At 34.0% G+C, this 10285-nt stretch overlaps 2 protein-coding genes across 5 annotated transcripts; one reads left to right on the top strand and one right to left on the bottom strand.

Moving 5' to 3' along the window:
• The first annotated feature begins 108 nt into the window (after positions 1-108).
• On the top strand, positions 109-4922 carry LOC110838998 (U3 small nucleolar ribonucleoprotein IMP3). Of its 2 annotated transcripts, none has more exons than XM_022082746.2 (7): positions 109-298; positions 516-677; positions 2356-2463; positions 2540-2746; positions 3405-3477; positions 4381-4429; positions 4688-4922. In XM_022082746.2, the coding sequence occupies exons 2-6, from the start codon at positions 541-543 to the stop codon at positions 4402-4404; spliced, it is 549 nt and encodes a 182-aa protein (XP_021938438.1). In that variant the 5' UTR covers positions 109-298; positions 516-540; the 3' UTR covers positions 4405-4429; positions 4688-4922. The 2 variants fall into 2 exon arrangements, with proteins under 2 accessions (XP_021938438.1, XP_021938439.1); XM_022082747.2 differs by having other exon boundaries at positions 110-409.
• LOC110838991 (uncharacterized) lies at positions 3483-10281 on the bottom strand. 3 transcript variants are annotated; one of them, XM_087353092.1, is made up of 4 exons: positions 10222-10281; positions 9288-9378; positions 5600-7949; positions 3483-4859 (listed from the first exon to the last, which is right to left on the bottom strand). In XM_087353092.1, exons 2-4 carry the CDS (start codon positions 9364-9366, stop codon positions 4721-4723), a joined length of 2568 nt encoding a protein of 855 aa, XP_087209218.1. In that variant the 5' UTR covers positions 9367-9378; positions 10222-10281; the 3' UTR covers positions 3483-4720. The 3 variants fall into 3 exon arrangements, with proteins under 3 accessions (XP_087209218.1, XP_087209219.1, XP_021938410.2); XM_087353093.1 differs by having other exon boundaries at positions 9288-9368; positions 10191-10254; XM_022082718.2 differs by having other exon boundaries at positions 10191-10249.
• Between the last annotated feature and the right edge of the window lie 4 nt (positions 10282-10285).

Here is a 10285-nt window from a genome sequence, read left to right on the forward strand (position 1 = left end):
TATGATTTGAAGCTTTCGCGGCGAACTCTATAAAATCTTCTCGGGCGATCAGCCGCGTCAAATGGTTAAATAATAAAACCGACGTTTCAGGGACTGTCTCTGTCACCATCATCAGGGTTCTGATGTTGGAAACCAAATTGACCCCGATCAGGCCAACATTATAATGGTTGTTACGGAAGTTTGTTTTGGCAGTGTGAGATGGAACTGATTCAGGATTTTGATATCAGCAGTGTTATTGAAACTTCCGGTTCCGCAGCCGAATTTGTTGGTCTTCTATTTCGGAGGCTGGGCCAGTAAAGTATGTTACCAGTTTGGTAATTTTGATCTTCTTTATACTTATGAACTTGTAGCGCGATCAAGTGGATATTTGTGGAACTGTTCATTGTGTTTTGGTACTCTGGAAATTAAGGTTATAACAGTTCGTATGTTATTGTGCGGTTAGTTTAGTAAAGCAATGCGAGTTTATAGGTAGATACAGTCTGCATATTCACTTGCATGGATTGTGTATTTTACAGTGAATGGTGAACAGAAATTATAATCATGGTACGAAAACTAAAATATCACGAACAAAAACTATTAAAGAAGGTTGATTTCATATCGTGGGAAGTTGACAACAATCTCCACGAGGTTAAAGTTATGAGAAAATACTGTATTCAGAAAAGAGAAGATTATACAAAGTAAGTGAAATGGTCTTATTTTGCAGCAGTATGTGAACCATGAGTTTGGTGACGCTCTTACATGCTATACATACATCTTTATTACATTCCATGGATCCATGAGATAGTCAGATGACTAGGATGTGGAAAAGTCATGATAATAATACAATACGTATTATAAAGTGCAATTCATACTATTATATAAATTTCACATAATACACCGAAGGGTTTACATAATGTAATGATAAGTTACAAATAAACCTACCCATTACATACCCCAAGATAAATTATCACTTATTATTTGTAAACAATAGAAATTCATCGACAGAGTAAAAGGAGTGTGTAATTAAGTATCTTTTTAATGCTGCTTTAAATTGCTCCTTTTTATTCACAACAATTGTGGTTCTTGATGATAGACTGTTGAAAATTTTGCACTCTTCTGAAAACATCAGAGGTTGGCAACTGTTCTATGAAGCTGCTTTTTATTCCTTTTGTTCACATTGTGTACAGTAGAATTAGTTTGAAAAAGTTATTGGTTATTTACAATAAAGTTCATTAATGATAACAAGGAAGAGCCAAGATCTCTAATCTCTTAAATAGACTTCTACATGAATTTCTAGGTTTTACACGAGCCATTAATCTAACAATTTTTTTTCGTAAAGTTAATATATTTTTACTGTTTGATAAATTACCCCAAAAAATTATTCCATACTTCATTATAGCATGAAAATAGGCAAAATATACTGATTTGAGTGTATCAGTGTTGCTGACACAAAACAGAGATCTAACTGCATAACATGCTCCACTTAACCTTGGTTTCAGTTTATCAATATGATTTATCCAATTTGGGTGATTAACAGTTTGCAAACCCAGGAATTTTGTATTTATTGACTCTTGTATATACTTTCCATTATAACCAATACTTAAAGCATATCATGGTGAGTTATTTGTTATAAATATATATATATATATATGACACGGTTGAGAGCCCAACCACTTCAGTACCCTGAGGACGAGGACAGAGATGGACCTCAAAACGTTGGTCTCTTCATGTTTTAACCACTTGACGCGGCTGACAGCCGAGAGGATTTTATTGTACACAGTCGCCGTGAAAGGTCAAGATCATACTTTATTGTATTTGTTTTATCTATATTTAGGGCCAGCTTGTTAGCAGTAAACCGTTTACTCATAGGAGACAGAAGTATGTTTGATGTTGAACAGTAATCATCACAATTTTTATTAGAAATTATGACACTTGTGTTATCAGCAAATATTATGGGTTCTGTTAAAGTATTTATTGTTCCTATTGTTGGAGGAAGGTCATTTATGTATATTATAAAAAGCAAGGGCCCTAAAATTGACCCTTGGGGAATTCCAAGTTTAATTGTTCCCCAATTTGAGAAAAAATTCTGTTTGTTTTTAAGAGCTTTTACTTCAACCTTTTGTTTTCTATGTGTTAAATAGGATCTGAACCATTGCGCTGCTATTCCTTGAATGTCATAAAAATTTAATTTATGCAGCAAAATTTCATGATTTACACAGTCAAAAGCTTTTGCTAAATCATGGAACATTCCTCCAACATGCATTTTTTGGTTAATAGATTTTAGCACATTGTCTGTTAGTTTTAATGCTGCATATTCAGTGGATACACCTTTCCTGAAGCCAAGCTGTTCTGTTAATACAGTATACATTGTTTCAGGTACAATAAGTTGTCTCGTCACATAAGAGAACTGGCAAGGAAAATAAAAGATTTGGACCAGAAGGATCCTTTTCGGACGGAGTCAAGTGCTCAGTTGCTGGAAAAGTTGTTAGTATGATGAAATTAATGTTACATAGTGTGTTTAATACTGACAAGAAACTTAATTTGTATTTATTTTTTATAGGTACATGATGAGTCTGATTCCAACAAAATGGGATTTGGCTCTCTGTGACCAAGTGACTGCTTCATGTTTTTGCCGCCGTCGACTCCCAGTGGTGATGGTCAGAAGCAAGATGTGTGGGTCAGTGCACATGGCCACAAAGTTTGTACAACAAGGACATGTAAGAGTTGGTCCAGAAGTTGTGAAGGATCCAGCATTTCTTGTTACAAGGTGCATTTGTATGTCAATATCCAACTGAATGTATTGCCTCCACACATTTTCTGATTTTTACAACAAATTTTTCATGTTTTTTGAAGTAAACAGTCTACATCATTATCCTTTACTATGTAGCAGGCTGCCAGTTATCTCCATGTAATGAACACTAATATACCCTTCCTTACCTAACATTTATTTACTGCAGATAGTGTTACAGCAAAGCCTACAGATGTCCTTGATACTTAACTAAACATCTTTCCTTGTAAACAATGGGGTATTAGAAGTATATCTCAACATGTTTTTAATCTCACTTAATGGGGGTTAATAGTTATTTGTGGCATACCTAGCAGTAGATTTAAATAAAACTTGAAATCAAGGGCGGGTATACATAGCTAACAAGTTATGAATTTGTTTATATATACACACACCTGTATCCAGACCTGTTTAGACCTGAAGATGGTTGTCTTTGGGTTGTTGAACCATGTAGTGTGGTTTACCAGACTGCACGGTGCAACAACCCAGAAGACATTCATCTTTGGACTCACCACCATGAAAACCTCAAATCCCACTGTTTAGACCTGTTGGCGTGGGATTATATGTATTGTGTGAAGCATGTCAATGCAGACATGATTACAAAGATACTAATTTGCAGTTTTTGTGTGCATGTTAACAGGAATTTGGAGGACTTTGTGACGTGGGTGGATACTTCAGCCATCAGAAGACACATTATGGAGTATAATGAAATGGTATGTACATCACTAATGTATCAACTTTATTTACTGTATGTATTCACATAACAAAGTAATAGTATAATTCTAACAGGAAACAAAATGTTAGTGCTATGATAATACTATAATGTGATATGAGAGATAAATGAACAAAGTCACTGGTCATCTTGAAACAGCACTCAGCTTGTATTATGAAATGTAAGTGATTTTTCTTAAGTTTTGCTGTGTGAATATTAATATACAATTCATCATATTGGTAAAAGTGTTGCAAAAAATGTAATGTATGCTCTCAAGATGTGTCTCAATCCAGAGCATTTGCCCTGTGTAAATTTTTACTGTGACTCTTTCCGTTTTGTCATTATGTGTCGTATTAATGCATGGTGCAGTGTTAACATTTTGTGATGGTTGGTTGGCTTCTCTGGAGAGATGTGATGCATTTACCTTTAAAAGATCTACAATTTATAAAGTTATGAACTTGTCATTTATTCCTACTATCACTAAATTAAACTAAAATAATTCATTAACCTAATGCATAAAGTATAATGAATATTTTGTGGCTGCAGTTAATTATCTTATAAATCAAGAACATATAACACTTAAGGTTTTAGGCACTACAGTAAAACTTCCATTTTGGTGACCAAGTTCATTATCTTTCTTATGTGGGAGGTCACTGAGTATAAACTGTAACCTATTGGAACTTAGCTCAACCCTACATTTACCGTTGTGCCTTTTATATTGACGTTTTACTGTATGTGGTTGAATGTTTGACTGAGCAACATAACTGTGTTAACATTAAAAGTGCTAAGGAGGTATGAAGAAAACTGCTGTCAACAGAATTATAATACATTGTAGCATTTATATACATGTATGTTCATTGGCAATGGGTACAGAGCATTGTTTTACTTTCCTGTCTTTTTTCAGCGTGATGACTTTGAGATGCTCTAGAAGTGACCTGGTAGAAATTATGCAGGTTTGTGATATTTTCTCTTTCATGAAAAAGCTTGGGAAGTAGCTGCAAAAATAATGAAACTGCTGTAGATATTGTTATAGTAATATAAAACAGAAATATCTGTTGGAAGTTCTATGCTATAGTAAGTCTAGAAAGGAATCTTGCAGACTTTGTGAAAGACAAAACTGTAGAAATATATTAATTGGTAAGACTGGGTGTGGTTTTGACTAATACTAGTATTATTTAGTTAGGTTCTTTTATAGACATTCTATGTTACAGCTGTGTTGCACCCAAACATGTTCTAAAGTGGATCTACATATTGTGGGCATTAGGCCCCCATCTTGGACCTGTACCCTTGGATGTGCCTGTCAGTTGACCGGATTTCAAGATGCCGGGTGTTGCACTGTGTGGAAGGGGCCACATCTCTTTCCTCACTCGTGTTAGCATGGCACTGAAATGTTTGTGTAATAATGTTATTATTTTTATAAACAAATAAATACCTATATAAAATGAATATGATCCAGTTTTGATATTCACCCTTCACAGTAAGCACAGTCAACTATCTGGAGTTGGTAAATCAGGTGGTATGAAAAAATATTTTCCCCTTAAAAAAAGCTTTCTCTTTATTATATATTAGGGATAGCAAATTACATAAAGTTCAGAATGTTACAATAATTTAACTGCTGATACATTATGGTTACAGAGGTAGATTGCTATATACTGTATATGATTAGTAACGAACAGCTGGAAGTGTTATTTTGTAAATACTTGTCTGTTTTTGCGGTTCGGACAATTTATTTCTTATAACCGAAATATTAAAATATACAAATATAAGACTACAGTTTTACCTGTTATTTTGAATGTGTGTGAAACTTAATAGACCAGAAAAAATATTTATAGTCTTAGTAGACGGTATGATAATTCTAGGGCTTGTGAGGTATCTGAGAAATGGAGAAAATTATATTGACAACTTAATCATTTTTACTATTCCCCTGTTACATTCTTAGGGTGATTAAATGAAGAAGGATGGGATGGAGAAACAAAGTGTTTGTTGTCAAACCCCAAAAGGCTGCTTGAAAGATTGAGGTGTAGATAAAGTTTCTACAATAACAGGAAATTTCTTGTGCAACCAAAAACTAACAACTTTAAATAGGTCTTGAACTGTAAGCTTTATTACACTTTTGTACTTACTTAATTCTTGAAATATCCTGTATAATACTCCTCAGCTTTTGCCTCTTCTCATGCATGTTCTGTGCCCAATTTGGAGGGGGTGCTGTGTGTGTAGAAACAGAAGTGTCTGGAACTGTGGCTTTGCCATAGTTAGAAGCACGATTCAATTGCTGTGCACTTCTAATGTTGTACTGACATTCATCTTCAATACGAAGAAGTTGAGAACCTGTCAGACCAATATCATCATCCAATAGGTAACCATGGCTAGCAGTGTCAGGTATATTTTCATAGGTCAGAGGGTTCATATTTATTTTTCTCATATTGCATACATTTGGAGCTTCTGCTGCTGCTGTTGGAGATTTGCAGAATTTATCTTTGAACATGTTTAAACCAACCTTGGACTGACTCATTTCATTTTCTTTTGGAAGAAATTCATTCATCTTGGAAGTAGATGGATGTTCAGCATTTGGTAGTTCTGTATTTTCTACTTTTACACCGTCTGTATATTCTGTATCTTTGTCTGGCTGTTTGGAGCAGTTGTCAGTGCCAGCAGATACATCTATTTCATTATTGTTATTGCAAGAAGTAGTGTTTGAAGCTTTCTCATATCTTTCTGTCAAATATTCTTCATTACATTTATTTGCTGCTGTTATTTGAGATTCTGTTGAACTCTTATTTTTTTCTAAATAATTGTCTGATGTTGCTGTATCCAAGGAATAGGGTGTAGTTTTGAACTTCTCTACTTCCCTGTGTCTGATCATGGCAGTTTTCATGTCGCATACATTTATTGCAATTTTTGGAGTTTCTAACTGATTATTCAAATCCAGATTATTGTCAGGAAGAATCTTTGGTGTCATTGTATCCAGAGACTGGGATGTTGTTTCTATCTCTCTTTGTTCTGTATGTCTCTGTAGCATGGTGCTCTCTGCATTGCTGATTCCTGGAGTGTTTGTGGCTACTGTTGGAGACAGAGCTGTATTCTTTATCATTTTGTCCGAATTAACTTCTGTTTTATTTACTGGAAGATCACTTAGAAAATTTGATGTCAACTTTTCACATTTATTTACCAATTCATTTTCAAAATTGCAAACAGTTTGTTTTTCTGTTGCCATCAGTGACAAATGTTTGTTTTTTTCTGTTTTGGCCTGTAAAGTAAGTATCTGTCTGCTCACATCTGCCTGTTCACATTTTTGTTCTGAAACCATAAAGGTGGTTGCTGCCTGTGACATTGTTTGTATGTTTGTTGGTTCCATTTCTTCACTCTTATCCAAAGTTAATTGGGAGTGATTCCATGTATTTTTCAGAATCAGATTAAGTGGTAGTGGTGATTCTTCTACATTTTTAGTTATTGTTGTGATGGAACACATGTGTTGTGCAGGAGGTGCTGGTGACTTGACTGTTAAACTCGGAATCTGCAACATGACAGAATTTGATTTTGTGTTTGCCTCATCTTTACAATCTGAAGATTTGTGCTTGTTTGTTAGGAAGTTATCAGGAGGCAAAGTTGTATTATCAGATTTGTTCATTATATTTTCTCTAGATGTTTCTCCAGCTTTATCTTTCATGTCTTGTTTTCTTCCCACATGTTCTTTTATCGAAACCTGACTGCTGTTATTCTGTGTGTGCATTGTATATACAAAGCACTGATCCATCCTTTCCTTCGAATGTTCAGTAGATGATGTGTTACAGTCGTTTTCATCAGCTTTGATTCTGATGTTTGAAGGATCAACATCTTTATTGCTAATAATACATGTTATCTCATGAGAGTCACTTCCTGGTTCTTTCTTGTCAGTTTCTTGAAATGTATAGCTTATTTCTGTAGTTTCTGCTTCAGCCCTCTCAGTATCTTCATGTTTACCCTTTTCAACTTTCATTTCATTTTCTGTGGGAACATATTCCTGAGTGGACTGTTGACTCAATGACTTGTTTCCATTGCTGCTGATCATCTCACTCTCAGTTTGTGCTTTCTCTACAATTGTTCCTGTGTGGTCCATGTTTATTTCTTCATTCCCATTACTTTCCTCACTACACACTTTGTCTACGGAAGATATTATGTCTTCATGGCTAGAGTTTTCAGCTGTATTTTCTTTGTCATCATAACGAAGTATCTTGAGAGGTGGTTGCCAGTTTCGTAGCACATGTTTGTTTGATGTAGGGTTTGCCGAATGCACAGGCTGTGATAGACTAAAGGAGAAATTTTTGCAGGTTTGTGATTTTAATTTTTCCTTCTTAATTTTTGATTTGCTTTTGCAGTTTCTCTCCTGCATAGGTGTTTGAGAACTAGCCTTTTTGTTTGTGTTTGAAGTTGCTGAATCACTGTCCTTTGATTTAAGTGTTTTAGTTTTGGTTAGCTGTTTTGGATGTCTGTTTCCTGTGAACAGAATACAAATTGTGTTAAAGGTAGTACAGTTTCTGTGAATTAATCCAATGACGTACTTCAACATCGCTTTAAGTGGTGTTAGCTAGTTTGATGAGTGTGAAATTTTACTGATTGACAGGTGACATTGAGTACTTATTGGAAACATAACATTATTATGCTTCTGGGACATTTATTTAAAAACTTAAAAATAATTTGTATGGGCAATGAGTATACAAATCAAACAGTGTACTAATGTGTTTTGGTATTGGTTTCGATTATAAAGTTTTGAGTCATTGAAAATGCTACAATACAATGATCTTGTCAAAGAATTAAATCAACATCACAACAAAACTAATATATGATTATACTGTCATTACTCAAATCTTCTGAAATAATGTGATTGTATTTCCTGTATCATAGATAAATGCTTATTAGAGCATGGCTTTGTTTCCAGAGCATTATTTGTTAAAAAAAATGATTAGTTAGATATGTACCTTGAACATCAGATTGGCACTGAAATGAATAGCCTTTGAGAGAGATTGTTACCAAACATGGGATTAAGAATGTACAAGTGAATTGTGCTTTTAGTTTTATAGTTTGATAATGTTCACTACTTTTCATAAAAAAGTCACACTAAAAATGCAACCTGTGTCAGGTCTCGGGGAAAGAATAAGATTCTTTATATGAGGAGATGCTGATCTTTGTTCCTAGATAACATGTATAGTGGATCTAGCTGTTAGAAATTGCTATGGAAGATGAAAATGAGATTGATTTGCATTATACAGGTCTGAATAGTAGCATAATTGCTACTGGTCAAGTGCAGCTACACCTGAGAACTACTACGGAGCGAGTTCTACTGTCTTTATATTGCAATAACAACAACAGTTCTTGTCTAACACTAGAATTTTGATAATGTTGATGCGCTTGCTGCCAGCTGATACTTCAAGTAAACACTCTGGGATCAGAAACTTATGTTATGATTTAATTTAATTCATACATAGGAAAATGCCCTATAGGTGTGTGGTTAGTGAAATATGCAAGTATGTACCTGTAATGTACTTAATTTTATCTTATTGATGTATGAAACTAAACTTGTCCACTTGATACATCTTACATGGGTTGGAGAGGGATCTGGGCACTATAGCCTAAATTTCTGTGTGAAATTCAATGTATTTTTATAAAACACATTGGCAGTAAAATAAAATTTACATTCAACAGTCCTGATTTTGTTAATTTGGAGAGTAATTGAAGAAGTAATAGCAGCAACAGCAATAACACGTTTTCTTAAAACAATATAGTATGCAGTGGACAATATAAAATAATATTAGAATAAACTGAATATTTACATACTTTTCAATCCACATCTTGCTTCAATAGCTGCAAAAATTGCATTAGGAGATTGATGCGTGTTCACTTTTCCATCAGACATTTCTGAAACAAACTAAATATTTCAATGTTCATCAGTAAAAAATCAAAATAAAGGTGTGTTGATCCCAGATACTTATTACGTACTAACAGTATGATATAAGTATCTAAAGGTTGAACTGTCCTAATACCAAAGCCTGTAATTGGATATGATTTTAAAGCCAGTTATATCCACTTTACGTCTATCATGACAACACATCTCTTTATGAAACATCATAATGTTAACCTCCCATTATCCTCTTTTCTGTCTTACAATTATGCTTTTTCGACCAAAAATCTGTATTCAATGTTTTTTCGATCATAGCCTCCTGGATTTCACAGTGCAAATAGTACTGTGTGATGTGTATAAATCACAAATTTTTCAAAATGTAATATTCTATATTACAAGCATGCCCTGTCCTCCTTCGGTTCAAATATTTTACTAAGCACAATTTTTAAAGAACTTTTAATTTATGTTTCTTTACCCAAAGGAGGAAGTAGCAATTCATGGATCAAGCTACATACAACAAAATTTGTATGTTATATTGGTTTAATGGATGGTTAGTAATTTTTTGAAGTATTTTAGTTCTATTTTTAGTGCTGTTATCTTCAGTCATACAGTTATTTCTTTTTTTAAATATCGAAATACTTATTACGTATATTATTAATTAATGGGTTGAGTTGCATATCATGTTTGTGTACTTAATTTATGTTCACACTAATTTCTGGTACAGAATTTTGTAACCATCTTTTATATCCTTAATATTCTTCCTAGGCAAATGAACACTAGCTAAATAATTACGTAAGCTATCAAACTTATTTAAAGCGTAATAATTAACAGAACTTAACCTATTCTAACGGTTTCCCCCCCTCCTTTTACCAGTTGTAAGTTGATGCTCAGTAGAGTGCCTTGTCATCACTAGTATTCAAATATCGCGCTTCTG

The sequence above is a fragment of the Zootermopsis nevadensis genome, unplaced genomic scaffold (assembly GCF_977971745.1).
Source record: "Zootermopsis nevadensis isolate Lab colony 2312 unplaced genomic scaffold, Znev_1.0 Znev_ptg000002l, whole genome shotgun sequence".
Taxonomy (NCBI): Eukaryota; Metazoa; Arthropoda; class Insecta; order Blattodea; family Termopsidae; genus Zootermopsis; species Zootermopsis nevadensis.

Excerpts from the sequence above, each read along its gene's own strand:
- LOC110838998 (XM_022082746.2), top strand. The coding sequence starts at position 541 with ATGGTACGAAAACTAAAATATCACGAACAAAAACTATTAAAGAAGGTT. Across the intron at positions 678-2,355 it reads AAAAGAGAAGATTATACAAA|GTACAATAAGTTGTCTCGTC; the intron begins GTAAGTGAAATG and ends ACATTGTTTCAG. Across the intron at positions 2,464-2,539 it reads GCTCAGTTGCTGGAAAAGTT|GTACATGATGAGTCTGATTC; the intron begins GTTAGTATGATG and ends TATTTTTTATAG.
- LOC110838991 (XM_087353092.1), bottom strand. The coding sequence starts at position 9,366 with ATGTCTGATGGAAAAGTGAACACGCATCAATCTCCTAATGCAATTTTT. Across the intron at positions 7,950-9,287 it reads AGCAAGATGTGGATTGAAAA|GAAACAGACATCCAAAACAG; the intron begins GTATGTAAATAT and ends TTCTGTTCACAG. Across the intron at positions 4,860-5,599 it reads CAGGATATTTCAAGAATTAA|TGCCATGCTAACACGAGTGA; the intron begins GTAAGTACAAAA and ends CAAACATTTCAG.